This window comes from Vicugna pacos, chromosome 35, assembly GCF_048564905.1.
Source record: "Vicugna pacos chromosome 35, VicPac4, whole genome shotgun sequence".
Lineage (NCBI taxonomy): Eukaryota > Metazoa > Chordata > Mammalia > Artiodactyla > Camelidae > Vicugna > Vicugna pacos.
Window position 1 is genome coordinate 12,154,133 of NC_133021.1, and position 16,186 is coordinate 12,170,318.

Sequence of the window (16,186 nt, forward strand, 5' to 3'; positions counted from 1 at the left end):
TAGCCTGATTTACACAACTCACTGTTCAGAAGCATCTGATTGGGTATTAATCAGAAATTGTTTTACCCATCTTAATCTATGGGTTATTGGGTACAGGTGAGAAACCATTCTCAACATATATATTTTAAAATTAAGTATATATGTATATATATGCACAGATTTACATGTAACAGCTACTTTATGATAATATGACTTATATTTGTTTAGCATCTATACTTATAAACTTGACTTTCAAATACATCATTGGCTAAGAATGTCATTTAATTACCTACATAAGCCTCTGGATGCACAAAGGTGCTTCACAATTCAGGCCTCCTCATTAACAGAATATTGCATCTAAACCAGAATCAACACAGAACGAAGTAAAATGGAAAATCACTGCTGACTGTGATATTTGAGCAAATTATCTTAAATTAGGCTAAGGAAGTACAAAAAAATCAGAACCATTAAAGTTTTTTAAAAATTTAGCTTGTAAATTAATTGGGTAAAGCCACCTTCAAAGTTTAATACATTTTCTGCCACACAAGTCTAAACTGTGAGCCACTGAATCATTTATTTTCCCTGAAATTAATGTATTTTTCCTTCAGTTCAGAAGGAAAGGAATAATAATTGATGTTCTACTTTTGATTTTTGAAGAACTACATTAGAAATTATAAGGTAATTTTAAATCAGAGATATTATATATACATATATATGTATGTGTCTGTGTGTGTATATATATATATATGTATGTGTAGGACTTGTTAACTACTAGGAATAGAACAAGGATCTTGCTGTGATAGAGCCACACGCCGCCTGCTCTCCTTGAGTCTATGTGGGTATATTTAGAATTTGAAAGCAATTTATTGAATATACCTTTTGGACGAGATCTGCCTGTCCAGTTTTGGTTTCTCTAACATGCTATTCTAATATGAATGTAGCATTTTTGAAATTTTTTATATGCAATGTGCTATTTTAAAATCTCTCTCAAATACTATATTACGCATCGTGTGGTCTCTGTATGGCAGAGAGCAGTGTTTTTATAGCCCTTCTGGTCACAAGTTTTTGCCTTAAGTCCTGTTAAGGCCTTGTATGCGCTTTACAGTTGCACTATGTGTATCTCACCTCGTCAGAAAACTGCCTGTTCTTTTTGCTGGAGGCAAGAGAGAGAATTTCATGCCCATTAGTTAATTGCTTTATGCCAAACATCCAGTTTTCTGTTTTATTCATTAATCTATAAATAATAATCTGTCTTAATATTTTCCTGTTAGTTGAATTTTAACCAGAAGTATTTTGCTACTTTCTATTTTCATCTTATTTGTGCATTTGACTTAATTTTGTTTAATTTGAACTTGACACCGTTTCCTACCTATTCAGCCATTCAAACTTTACTTTAACAGCAGTATGAAGGTGTTTCATATTCTTTTTTTTTTTTTTCAGTTATGGTTCTTGTATGTCTTAGGAAATGTCACTGGCAAAATAGCTTCACCTCTTTTGGAATTATTAATGCTTTAAATTGGGAAGCTTCTTCTGACTGTTTATAAGCTAGCTTTAATGTGACAACTACAATTGTTAGTACTTCCAAGGCCAAGCACACAGGTTGCTGTGCAAAGACACTAAATGAGAAATCAGAATATCTAAAGTTGCTTTTTATCTTTGTCACTAACTGGGCATGAGCCCTTAGCCTTCCTGTCTGTAAAATGAGGATGTCATGTCTCCTTAAGGCAGAGCTGTGGAGATCAGATGAGATAGTGTATGTGGAAGTCCTTTGTAAACTGCCAAAAAAAATTAGGCTGCTCTTACTATATTACTATTATTAGTATTATCACTATTATTATTAATGTTTTTTCCATTACAGATGAAAATTTGAATTGTCCGTAACCAATATTGTACCACTGGTGAAACTGGCAAAGACTAGTTTTTAAGATATGTGAGAAGGTGGAAAATGTGGTGAATTTGCCCAGTCGCTTAGCATTAGTGAGAGACAGTTTTGGTAGAGTAATTACTTTTTCCATCCTCAAATATACTGTCTCCCTTTCCATAGAAACTATGTGAGGCAAGATGTCATGTGTTTAAAATCATTAAACCTAAAAAGAAAAAGATAAAGGAAGGAAAGAAAGCGGTCTCACCTTCAAAACAAACAAACTTTGGAGGGGCCTGTAGGCTGGAGCCTAACATTCACTGTCCCACAGACTATAAACATTACAAGACCTCGGTGAGCTGTGCTCATGACCTCATTGAGACTTTGGCTCCCTGTGTCTCATACCATGCACCTTAGGAAGGTCTTGGATCAGAGGCAGATGTGGTCACTTTTGTTATTTTTCCCAGGACGGCCCTGGTGCTGTGGCTCACCACCTCCACTGATAAAGCAGCGAGAGAATCAGGAAGTCACTGGAATGAGAGACTAACTGATCTGATCTGTTTATATCCCATCTTACATAGCTGACACACTTTTCTTTTTAGTGTTTGTGACAGTGGTTAAGTATCTTAAAGTTATAGTCCCTTATTCCTTCTATTTTGTCATAATTCAACAAACATTTATTTGAAAGTCCTCTGAGTGACAGACACCAGATGATGTCCAAAGTGAGAGTCAAAGAAAGAGACCAGGTGTTTCTGCTCTTGAAGGACTCGCATGTTAATGGGGAAAGAACCCATAAGAAAGGACTTACATATGATGAAATCAACCAACAATAGATGCCTTTGGTTTTAAATAACCAGATCAGAGTAGTTGACTCAGCAGGTGAACGATGTCCTCGAGGACCCAGGCTGTTGGCCTCTTTCTGTTCTGTCATTCTAGGTATTCTTATAAATGGAAAAACTTCTTCAGAAGATTCCTAGGAGTCATCATCTCAGAACTCATTAGCCATAACTGGGCTATCTAGCCCACCCCAAGCAAATAGTTGGCAAGGGGAAGGAGACGTCAGATAGGCTTGGGCCAGTCAAGAAGTGCGTCTGGGTTAGGGGCACTCTCTCCTGATGCTTGTGTGTGAGAATTAGACAACCAAACGGAAGCAAGGCCTGACAAACATGAGAGAATGGGGAAGTGGGTTCTGGAGAAAACCATCTACAGGAATATGGAGGGGAGGGAGTGACCAACACTGAGTCGGGGGGATAGGAGACATGTCACTGAGAAGCCATTATTTAAGCTGCTATTAGGAGATGAGCCAGAGTTTTCAGAGCTAAGTAGGAGTTTGTAGTTTGGTAGGGCTAAACTCCAGGTAGAGAAAATAACTTGGTCAAAGATACCAAAAAACATGATCCTTTAGGGAACAACAGTAACCCCAGAGACTGGAGTATAGTTTATGCAAGAGTGAGAGTGTACCAGGAAATGAGATAAGAGGGTGGCATTGAGTGGGACAGGGAAAAATATGTGGATGTCAGCTAGACCTCATCCTGAAGGAAATGAAGTCATTGAAAGATTTTAAGAAAACTGCCGTCCTTTTGTCAGGGTCTTTCTGGTCTTTTCGAAGTCTGACACCCATTCTCAAGTAGATTCCTCGGGAAAGGCCTCTGTTGACATCTCTCCCTGAAGTCCTCCGTGTTTACACGGTTTTATGCTTGTAGGTCATTTTGGTTGGATATTAGAACCTTGATTCACGTTTTTCTTGAGTAGCTTATATTATGTCTTGTGGGTACTTTGTTGGTAATTTGGTCTTCCGTTACCTAATACCACCCTTTCCCACCGAAAGAGAACAAAACCAAACCCTGCCTTTCCACCAACAGCGCACCAGGATCATCACCAAATCTCTCATCCTTATCTTCTCCAATTAACCCTCAGAAATCCACACCCTTCTCTCCAGGCCTAGACCACCACTCTCGTCCAAACCATCACCACCTCTTACTCTCATCCCTTAAGCCATAGCTTGCAAATATCATCTTGGGAAGGCAGTCGCTGAATCTTTACACCAGCTGATGGCCCTTGTTATATGCATTTGTAATATCTTTACCTCTTCCCCTTTCATGCTACTCATTCTACGTGTAACTTCTTAATGGCCATCTTCCCCACTAGATTGTAAGCAACATGATAGCAAAACAGTATACACGGTCAATCTACATTATTCACAGAATCTGTCTGGGAATTCATCTGCTTGCTAACATTTTTTTGTAACTCCCAAAGCAACACTCACAGCAGTTTCTCAGTCATTCTTGGACATGCACAGAGAAGTGAAAATTTTAAGTTGCCCAACACACATGCACACAGCTGTGGTTGAACAAGACAGTGCCTTGCATTCTTGTTTCAGTTCTCACACCATCAATAAGCATCCATTTTGCAGTCTACTGGGTGTCACATTTTCCACACTTTGTGGGGTTTTTTAAGTTGGTGATTTCACTCTTTAAAATAGCCCCCATGCATAGTGCTGTCTAATGTTCCTAAGTGCAAGAAGGCTGTGATGACAGAAAAATACATTAGACAAGCTTCATTCAGGCATGAATTACAGTGTGTCGTCCATAATTTCAATGTTAATGAATGAACAGTATATGAAATGAGATGTCTTTAAACAGAAACACACACATAAAACAAGGTTAAGTATAGATCAGTTGATGACAATGTGGCCAGACGTTCACAGGAACCTAATATTTCCCCTAGGAGCAGTGGTTCAGTATCAACTAATTTGGTTTCTGTAATGATTTAATAAGATACCACTACCACAAAAAAATAAGACTCAGCTGTGCTTTGTTAACTTCTATATCCCTGGTAGTTACCACAGTGACTCTCACATAATTGTTCAATAAATATTTGTTGAAACTGAATTGTCTCTGTGTGTATGTATACACACACGTATTTTATACATACATGCATAAAAGTCATATGTAATATATAAATAAATTAAACTGAATTTGTTTGTCATGCCAGAGGTATATTCCACAGCTTTATTACTTTCTGCTTTTAAAAAAATATTAAGTATAGGTTTCTTTTTGATATATTCTTTATTTTTATTGTTATCTAGGATGCTGGAGAAATGGTTCGTTCCTTCATTGGTGGTTTGGAACTTGTCGTCAGTTTACTGAAATCAGATAATAAAGAGGTTCTGGCGAGTGTATGTGCTGCTATTACCAACATAGCAAAAGATCAAGAAAATTTAGCTATTATCACAGATTATGGAGTTGTCCCTTTATTGTCCAAAATAGCAAATACAGTAAGTAACACATCTTTTTATTTTAAAATGCACATTAAGTTAAGATACCACAGTGTAGTGGCAAAAACAATGAGCTTAAAATCAATCTAGAGATCTGAATTCAAGTTTAACATCCATCGCTTACGCTGTATGAGAGTTTGGTGAACTCATTTAATTTCTGTGAGACTAATAACGTGAAAGTGTATTTTAAACTGTAAAACGTTAATATGCAAGATCCTTGTAAAATAGAGGCTATTTTACGTTTATCGCTGGCAAGTAAAGCGGTGGCAAATGTTAAGTGTTACTGTGGACGTGTTCGCTCTCATCTTCATCGCCATCATCATTGCCATGAGCCGAAAGACAATTGTTCACGCCAACTTTAGAAGTTAAGTGAGCCTGCCCTAGCTCAGCAAGTGTGGGTTGATGGCATTCTTGAGCTGGAAGACTTTGGCAATCACTGTATTGTTTATCCAGAGCTGTGCCAGATAGAACAAGCAGCCTTGAGAGATAATGACTTCACCAAGACCAGAGCATATTTGAGCATATCTTGGACTACCACTTGGCAGAAAAGTCACAGAGCAGAAATTCAATCATTAGATGTCTGCTTGGTCTAGAACACTTTTTAGGGCCAGTCTAATACTAAGTTCCTAAGAGTATCTGCCAGATTCGGTTAAGGACACCAAGGTATGGCCTGAATCAAGAGATCGGTATGATTAATAAACAGAAAACTATTACATCATTCAGTTATTCTTATAGGAGGTCATTATATACAAAAAGAAGGATACAGTCGGCATAAAGAGCACAGAAAGGAAAACGGCAGACTCAGAACCTGTCTTTGTTCACTGCACTGTTTTCTCCCTCTGGGGAACCAAGGGAATTGCTGATGTAGAAGTGTTCCTAGAGTGAAGAAGTAGAATGAAGCCTCTTATCCCAGTCAACCGACAGGCTCCCTTAAGAATGTCCAATATTACTCAGTTACTTTTATTACTAAACCACTTGCTCATCTGTCATTCTGTGTTGTGAGTAGACTTACTCAAAAGGAGGCAAATAACTCATGTCAGACACCTGACCACGTGTGGGTGCACACACTACACTCAGTTCATAAAAAGAAAACGCAGGATTGAACCCTGATCCATTGGTGACCCACCCAAATACGACTTCCCATCAAGACACCACCTGAATAGCCAGTGGGTGATAAACCTCTAGAGCATAAATATGATCTCACGGGGTTGTTATGATGCGCATACCACAGTTCATTTTCTTTGTGCAGACTGATGACAAACTGAGGCAACATCTAGCAGAAGCTATCTCCCGCTGCTGTATGTGGGGCAGGAACAGAGAGGCCTTCGGTGAGCACAGGGCAGTGGGTCTATTAGTGCGTTACCTGAAATCAAATGACGCCAACGTGCACAGAGCGACGGCCCAAGCCTTGTACCAGCTCTCAGAAGATGCTGATAACTGCATCACCATGCATGAGAACGGCGCAGTGAAGGTAAGTTGATGAGCTCTGTGGTTTAGTCCAAGTGGGGTCAATGTTGTTGTTGTTGTTTTTGTTGTTGTTTTGAAAGACATGCAAGTAATATTAAGGTTTTACTAAATGGGGTTTTTGAACACACAAAACTGCCCCCTTGTGGGGTCACAGCTGCAGATGAGCTATATGTTGCTGTTCTCATGGTTAATGCTGCAGAAAAGGTGCATGGAGATAGATGTTTTCTAAATCAAAGAATGTATAATGTGCCCAATTAAATAAGTGGCTGCTCCATAAGTTGAATTTGATGAAAGAAAATGTATAGTGCATGAACAATCAGCGGTATTCAAAATTCTGTTTATTATTTTATTTACCTAGCACTTAAATATTAAAATATAGGCACCAACTGAACAGCAAAGAAGCTGACAAACAGCAACTAGACAGTCAGGCCAGTCGTGGCCATAAGCAAAGAACCAATTCGAAGAACATGTTTCTTCCAAAAAAAAAAAAAAATCTGCACATCAAACTTTCTTTGCCTTTAACTAATATAATATCCAGGTAGGGAAGTTTCTGCACATAGACTTTGATGTATCTATACACTGAAAACAACCAAGAGCTTCTGAATGGAATATTTTGATGGTGATCAATATAAAAAATCAGCAGTACGTGAACAGCTTACATGTATTAGGAAAAATTGATTTAAAATTCTAGTTCTTTTCTATGGCTTGTTTCCTTGCACAATATAGTTTTACTGTCTATTATCTCAATTTGGAGCCTATGACAACCTGATACATTTACACTTTGAAATGTAGGCCCAAAGTGAGCTCTATCTTTCAGACAAAAGTTAATAAAAGTGCCAGTTAATCATATCCCATCCAACTTAATATATGCTGAATATGAAACATCTTAGGAGGAATAAGACTCCTAAAATGCCAATTGGTAATTTTTTGAGGTGATTATTTTAACTTATCCTTTAAATCTATTACAGCTGAAGAATAAGATGTTAATTTTTCTGAAATTAAACCCAATTTACATTTAAATGTGTCAACCTTTCCATTATAAATCCATTTTTACAGCACATAAGTTAGGCCAAATGAGTTTCTTCAAGCAAAAAGCTGGCATAAAAAGCATGCTTTAAAATAAGCACTATTTTTTTTAAGTTAATTATAAAAAATGTACTGGAATGTTAACTTCCAGTTGCTGAAGAATGCTAAAAAATGCCATCACTCCTATGTGATTATGTTCACACTTCAAAAGAGAAGATGTTTCTAATTTAAAATTTTACATTCTGTTATTGAACAGGGGCAATCTAACATGCACAACCTAAAGACTTTTGTTTCTTTTTTAATGAAGCTATGAAAATTAAGTAGCTTGGTAAAGGGTCTGACATAGAACGTTCTTAGAAAATTGCCAGTTACTTTGAGGAGAGAAATTCTGGACTCCTCAGAAAGTTTTCAAAGGTAGTAAGGTTCACACGTTATTGTTCACTTGACGCACATGCCAGGTGGATGTGTAACTCTAAATTATTTCTCCTAATGTAAGTCAACAGGGAATCCAAAATCATTTATGACTTGTATTTTGCTATGAAGACTGTTAACCCTGTGTTCACCCACCTACACGGCTTATATATATCAGAAAAAGAAAGCAATAAAAATGATTAGAGCGAGGGGACAGGAAAGAGAAAAAGAAAGAAGGAAAGTTGATTTTCTTGCCCTTGAGACCCTTTCCTAGATCATCCTAAGGTATCTTGAGAGCATCTCTGTCCCGCCCACCTGCGTTTCCAGCTACCTGGCATTTCTACCTGTAAAGAATGGTATTTTACAAGTTTATTACAGGCCACTCCATCATGATACAGAGGCTGGCCTTCTGGTGGGCTCTCCCTTGTGAGGCTGTGGGGGAAGCATAAGGACCTGTGTCTCTCTTCTTTGGTTTTCTTGACTGAGGAAGAAAATGTGGCTGTGGTGTCCTAGGTGTCGGCAGAATCAGCAGGGTCTGGTAGTTGCTTGGACGTGGGGAAGAAAGGAAAGGATCGAGTCAAAAATAATGCCAGGTCTCAGACTAGGTGAAAAGGAAGATTCCATTAGCCAAGACAATGCAAGAAAACACATGGCACATCAGGGTGGCAAAAGTCCCTACAGTGAATGTGTCACCCGGGTAGCTAACATGTCTGACTTCAAATGCATATGAACTTTATCCACTATTTTGGCAAATCCTTGGCTGTTTTTGTCCCTAATTGCTACACCACCTTGCTAGTCAAATGCTTACTGTTGGCCCTTTGTATTTGTGGGTTCCACATCCACAGAGTCAACCAATCATAGATCAAAAATATTCAGAAAAAATTCCAGGAAGTTCCAAAAGACAAAGCTAGAATTTGCCACGTGTGCTGGCAACTATTTACATATCATTTACACTGTGTTTACAACCATTTACATAGCATTTATGTTGTATTAGGTATTATTAATAATCTAGAGATGACTTAAAGACATACAGATGGCCAGTAGGCAAATGAAAAGATGCTCAACATCACTAATCACCAGAGAAATGCAAATCAAAATTACAATGAGATATCACCTCACACCTGTCCAAGTAAGAATCAAAAAGACAACAAATAACAAATGTTGGCAAGGATGTGGAGAAAAAGGAAACCCTTGTACACTATTGGTGGTAATATAAATTGGTGTAGCCACTATGGAAAACAGTATGGATATTCCTCAAAAAACTAAAAATAGAACTACCATATGACCCAGCAATTCCACTCCTGGCCATACATCCAAAAAATAAACAAAACCACTAATTTGAAAAGATACATGCACTTCAATGTTCATAGCAGCATTATTTATAACTGCCAAGATTTGGAAGCAACTGAAATGTCCATCAGCAGATGAATGGATAAAGAAGATATGGTATTTACGTAGAATGGAATACTACTCAGCCATAAAAAAGAATGAAATTTTGCCACTTACAACAATGTGGATAGACTAGGAGGTATTATGCTTAGTGAAATTAGTCAGACAGAGAAAGACAATACTGTATGTTATCACTTATATGTAGAATCTAAAAAATAAAACAAACTAGTAACAAAAAAAGAAGCAGACACAGATACAGAGAATAAACTAGTGGTTACCATGGGGAAAGAGAAGGGGGAGGGGCAGGGAATGGGTAGGGGTTTAACAGGTACCAACTATTATGTATAAAATAAATAAGTTACAAGGATATATTGTACAACACAGGGAATATAGCCAATATTTTATTATAGCTATAATGGAGTATAATCTTTAAAAATTGTGAATCACTATGTTGCACACCTGAAACTAACATAATATTGTCAATCAACTATACCTCAATAAAAACATTAAAAAATAAAGTACATAGGATGATGTACGTAGGTTATGTATAAATACTTCATCATTTTATATAAGGGACTTGAACATGCATGGATTTTCGTATCGGTAGGAGTCCTGGAATCAGTCCCCCTCGGATACTGAGGGACTGCACAGTGTTATTTCTGAGTCCTGCAAACATTCCTGCAGCAGCTGCCCATGAGCAATGTGGACAGGCTCTTTGACAATTACCAGAGGCATCCTGTCACCCTGTTTATATGTAATTTATTCTAGAGTTAGCTCTTTCGTTGTACAATTTCCTCAACAGTAGCAGCTGACTTTATGCATCTGTGTCATGCCAACTGACATTTATCCTACAGCAACAGGGAAGCGGCAGGCCTGAGGGTCTGGAATAGACTGAGTTCTGTTTCTAACGTGTTCCATTTATACAGTTTGAATTTTAGGTCTAGAGCAGTGCTGTCCAGTAGAAATGTAATTCAAGCCACATACTTAATATTACATTTTCTAGTCCCTCCAGTATAAGAAAAGATAAAAAAGAAACAGGTAAAATTAATTTCAGTAATATATTTTCTTTAACCCAGTATATCCATGATATTATTATTTCAACATATAACCAATACACAATACTAATATTTTACATTATCTTTTTGGGGGTACTAAATCTTCAAACTCTGGTGTGTGTTTTTACACTTAAGATACATCTCAATTTGGACTGGCCACATTTCAAGTTCTCAGTAGGTGGTTAGTGGTTTTCTTATTGGACAGCACAAGTCTGGAGACAGAAGAGAGGGGAAGGTTCGGGAAGTATTAGTGGAGAGGTATTAAGCCATGAACGAGGGTAGAGATGCTTTTGGCAGAGAGTTTAGAGAAGCCTGGGAAATGTCTACATTTTCACTCACAGAGCATGTGAAGCAGGAAAAAGACCTGTCAAAGCAAAGTCAGGAATCAGCAGGTTAACCAGGAGGAGTTCGAGAAGCCAAAGGAAGAACAGGTTTCCGAGGGTTTGTGTTTCAACGCTGCTAAGCAGTCAACAAGGACTTCCTGATTCAGTTCTGATGGAAAATAATCCTTGTGGTAGAGCCTCTCCAGGTAGGAATCTCCTCTCTGGGAACATCTGATAAATGCCCTGCTCTGATGAGTACCATGGGATAGGAATGATTCAGTCCTTTTTCTCTTTATGATTTCACACAGACCTCCTTCCCTGAGTATCAGCCCAGGGTCTTGTATCATTACAAAACCTCCTGAATGTGGAAGCAGAAGTGTTGGCAACAATATTGAAACCATGAGAAGTCTAGGAGATACAGCGAAGTTATTTGTCAATGACAACAAAACTGTAACTGAGGAAAGTGACAGAAAGAGGGGAAGGAGTGCAGGAACACTGAGCAAGACAAGCCCTTTCCTAAGACAGAAAAGTGATCAAATAGAGAGACGGTGTGACCGTGAGAGACACGGAGCTCCCTTCCCCGTGGTGACATTCGGTTTGTTTTTGCACACGTCTATAGCCGGCAGATAGAAACTACCTACAACTTTCTGGAAGGCAGGAAATTGAAGAGATTGCCTACAATACGACCTGGAGCAGTCCCAGCGGTGGCAGAGGGAGGGGAGAGGAGGCAATCTAGGGAGAGCTAAGAGAGTCCCCTTGGCTGTTCCCAGACTTGGCACACCTAGTGGCATCCCACAGTGACAGAAGATGAACCCAGAAGCTAACACACCCCTTGGTTTTTGAAGCCTGGCGCAGGGAAAGAAAAACACCACTAATGCTTTTGAGTCAAGTAAGTGGGCTTTAGGTACCAAGATTCCCCCAGGCAGTCTCACTGTCCATAAGTCTGTGTACTTCATGTTTGATTGAACTATAATAATTTCTGTTAATTAAAACTCTTTACATAACCTTATGGTTGAGTACTTTCCTCACATTTCAGATATTCCCTGGAGTGCTGAGAATAGCCTGTTTGACGATATGCAGTTAAATTACTTAGTAGGACTTCTATGTGTCAGTGAATATAATACCACATAGAGAGCCATGGAAAGACTTGTTTCCCATTGACTTTTTTCTTATTATGGTACTTGCACTTTTCCTTTAAAGTTAGAAAGAAATTTATGATTACTTAAGGGTTCCAATAAGTTAGAATTTAGGTTATCATGTTTAATATTATACATGTCACATGTTTTCCTTATTTCATTTTTATTTTTTAACTTAAAAATGTAATAGCTCTATTAAAGTATAGTTGACATACACATGCACATAATTAAAGTATACAATTTGGTAAGTTTTGACATATATATGTGTATACTATACACACACACACAAACAGAATCATTATCAGATCAAGAAAGTGATCCCCCCAAAGTTTCCTGCTGCCCCATTGTAAACCCTCTCTCCTGCCTGTCTCTGTCCTGGGGCAAACACTGATCTGCTTTCTATCAGTACAGATTAGTTTTTATAGATTAGCATTTTCTAGAACTTAACATAAATGGGGTTACACAGTATGCAGTTTTTTGGCTTCTTTTGCTCAGCTTAATTATTTTCATATTCATCTCTGCTCTTACAGGTATCAATAGTTCATTCTTTTATTCCTGAGTAGTATTCCATTGAATAGATATACCACAGTTTATGTATCCTTTCACTTTTAATGGAGTTTTGAATTATTTCCAATTTTGGGTTATTACAAATAAAGTTGCTATGAGTATTCGTGTACAAGTCTTGTGTGGGCATGTGCTTTCATTCCTCTTGGGTAAATACCTAGGAGTGATGGCTGGATCATACGATACAGGTATGTTTAACTTCTGAATAAATTGCGAAATCTGTTTTCTAAAGTAGTGGTTCCATTTTACATTCCTGCCAGCAGTGTACAGGGGCAGCCCCACCAGCACTTGGTATAGTCAAGTCTTTTTATTTTAGACATTATTTTATATGAGACTTAGTCTAATCAGTGTGAAATGGTATCTCATGACTTCAATTTCAATTCTCCTAATGACTAACAATGTGGAACATCTTTTAATGTGTTTATATTCTAGCTCCATAATGTGTTTGGTAAAGCGTTCAAGTTTTTTGACCATTTTTCAATTTAGTTGTTTGTTTCCTTTTTATTGAGCGTTGAGAGTACTGTATGTATTCTCGATACAAGTCCTTCACCATGTGTGTAAGTTGCAAATATTTTCTCCCAGTTTGGAGCTAGTCTTTTTAATTCTCTTAGCTGTGCCTTTTAAGCAGTAGATGTTCTTAACCTTTGATGAAATCCAATTAATCTTTTTTAAAAATGGATTGTGCTTTTGATGTTATATCTGATCACAGGGTCACATGGTCACAAGGATTTTCCATGTTTTCTCTTGGAAGTTTTATGCTTTTGGTTTTACATTTGAGTCTATGATCCTTTTTGAGTAAATCTGTTTATGATGCTAGGCATGAACTGAAGTTCATTTTGGGGGGATCATAAGGGTGTCATTTATTGAAAAGACTGCCCTTTCTCCAGTGAATGTCTTTTGCAATTTTGGGGAAAAAAATCAATGAATACATATCTATTTTGTTCCCTTATTCTATCTGTCTATATTGATTCCAGTACCACACTGTCTTAATTAGTGTAGCTTTAATAAGCCTTAAAGTTAGGTAGTATAAGTCTCCCTACCTTACTGTCTTTTAAGAGTTGTTCTGGCTATTCTGGTTCTTTTACATTTCCATATGAACTTTAAAATCAGTTTGTCATTTTCTACAGGAAATACCTCCTGAGATTTTGACTGGAATGGCATGAGGTCTATAGATCTTTTTGGAGAAAATTGATATTCTGACAATATTGAGTCTTCTGACCCATAAAAGGGACTATCTTTCCATTTAATTAGATATTTTGTATCCCTCAGCTACAGTCTGTAGCGCTTATCACATGGGTTTTCCACAACTTTTGTCAGATTTAGCCCTATGTAATCAATGTTTTTTAATGCTACAGTAAATAGTACTTTTAAAATTTTGATTTCTGATTGTTTATGGCTATTCTATAGAAATATGATTGATTCTGTGTATTAATCTTAAATCCTGCATCCTTGTTAAGCTCATTTATTTATTCTAGTAGGTTTTTGGAGATCCCGTCAGATTTTCTACATAGTCCAAGGGTAGCCACACTTTTTCTCTAAAGGGCCAGATGCTAAATATTTAGGCTTTATGGATGGCATATAGTCTCTGCTGAGGTCCTTCTTTCTTTTATTGTTGCTGTAGGATGTAGTAGTTGTTGTTGTTATTATTACTTAAAACCATACAAAAATGCAGAAGCCATTCTTCATTCTGTAAGCCATACAAAAACAGATTGTGGCTTGCCAACTTCTCACATAAACAGTCATGTCATCTACAGATAAAGACTTTACCTTCTTTCCAACCTGGATGCCTTGCCTGTTTTCATTGGCCAGAAACTCTGTACAGTGTTGGAGAGAAGCCGCAAGAGCAGAGGTCTTAGTCTGATTCTTTGTCTTGGGATAATGCACTCAGTCTTTCACCATTAGGTTTAATGCTAGCTGTAGGTCTTTCTTGGATAACCTTTATCAGGTTAGGGAAGTTCTCTTCTGTTACTTCTTTGATGAGAATTTTTTATCAAGAACAGATGCTGGTTTTGTCAACTGCTTTTTCTATATCTATTGATGTCATCTTATGGTTTTTCTTTTTTAGTTTGTTGTTATGGAGAATTACATTAGTTTTCAAATGTTAAACCAACTCAGCATTCTTGAGACAAACCCACTCTGTCATGATGTCTTACCCTTTTCATACATTGTTGAACTTAATTTGCTGAAATGTTGCTTAGAGTTTTGACTCTATATTCATTCTTACAGTATTATTTTCTTATCATGTCTTTCTCTGTTTTGCTATCAGGGTAATGCTGCCTCCAAGGAGTAATTTGGGAAATATTCCTTCCTATTCAATTTTCCTGAAGGGTTTTATAGCCCTGGTATTATTTCTTCCTTAATGTCTGGTAGAATTCACAAGTGAAGTCATCTGGACCTAAAGTTTTCATTTTTGTAAGTTTTAAAATTACAAATCCAATTTCTTTAATCAACATAGGGCTGTTCAGGTTATTGATTTCTTCTTGAGTGAACTCATATCTTGTGTCTTTCAAGAATTAGTTCATTTCATCTAAATTGTGAATGTATTGTTCTAAAGTTGTTTAAAATATTCCCTTATCCTTTTAACATTTGGGGGGTGGGTAATTAGGTTTATTTATTTATTTTTGGAGGATGTACTGAGGACTGAACCCAGGACCTCCTGCATGCTAAGTATGCAGCTCTACCACTTGAGCTATAACCTCCCACCTCCTTATCCTTTTAATAGACATAGAATCTGTAGTTATGGTATCTTTTTCTCTCCTGATATTGGTAATTTTTGTCTTCTTTTCTATCCTGATCTGGCTAGACCTCTATCAATTTTACTGATCTTCTCAAACAACCGATTTTATTTCATTGATTTTCTTTGTGATATTTATTATCTCCTATCTTTTAATTACTTTGGGGTTTCATTTCTCTTGTCTAGTTTCTTAAAGTGGAAACTAAGGTAACTGATTTGGACATCTTTATTATTTTCTAGTAAATATGCTTAGTTGTACAAATTCTCCTCTAATACTGCATCCCAGAAATTTTAAAAAGTTGTTTTCATTTTTATTCAGTTAAAAATACATTCTAATTTCCCTTTTGATTCCTCTTTGACCCATGGATTATTAGATGTGTGATATTTAGTTTCCAAATATTTGAGGATTTTCCAGTGGCCTTTCTGTTACTGATTTATAATTGAATTCCACTGTAGTCAGAGAATACACATTGTATTACTTGAATATTTTTAAAACATTTGAGACTTGTTCTATGGCCCAGAATATGGTTTATCTTGTTAGTGTTCCAAGTACACTTGAAAAAAATGAATATTCTAATGTGGTTGGGGTAAAGTGCCCTATAAAATTTAATAAGGTCAAGTTGGTTAATATTATTGTTCAAGTATTCTCCATCTTTACTGATTTTATGATGGTTTGTTCTATCAATTATTGTGGATTTGCCAATTTCTCCTTGCAGTTCTATCAGTTTTTTTTTCCTTTGTGTATTTCTAAGCTCTCTTATTAGGTACATAAATATTTAGGAATCGTATGTCCTCTTAATGACTCCTTTATCACTATGAAATGATTTTTATCCCTGGTCATATTCTTTGTTTTGAAATACACCTTTTCTGCTACTAATATAAATACTACTGCTTTTTTTTTTTTAGGTTAGTATTAGCATGCTAAATTCTTTAGCTTTTTCTATCCACTTACCTATTTGTGTAT

General features: G+C 36.9%; 1 protein-coding gene across 12 annotated transcripts in view; it reads left to right on the top strand.

Annotated features, from left to right (window-relative positions):
- Positions 1–16,186, top strand: part of ODAD2 (outer dynein arm docking complex subunit 2) — a 146,727-nt gene that overhangs the window by 88,187 nt on the left and 42,354 nt on the right. For 10 of the 12 annotated variants that reach the window (XM_072954886.1, XM_072954887.1, XM_072954878.1 and 7 more), the window contains 2 exons: positions 4,929–5,117; positions 6,367–6,588. In XM_072954886.1, the coding sequence (XP_072810987.1) occupies positions 4,929–5,117; positions 6,367–6,588 (411 nt within the window). Of the gene's footprint in view, positions 1–4,928; positions 5,118–6,366; positions 6,589–10,806; positions 10,995–11,096; positions 11,793–16,186 lie in introns of those variants that run through there. The other 2 variants (XR_012067004.1, XM_072954882.1) reach the window with 2 other exon arrangements.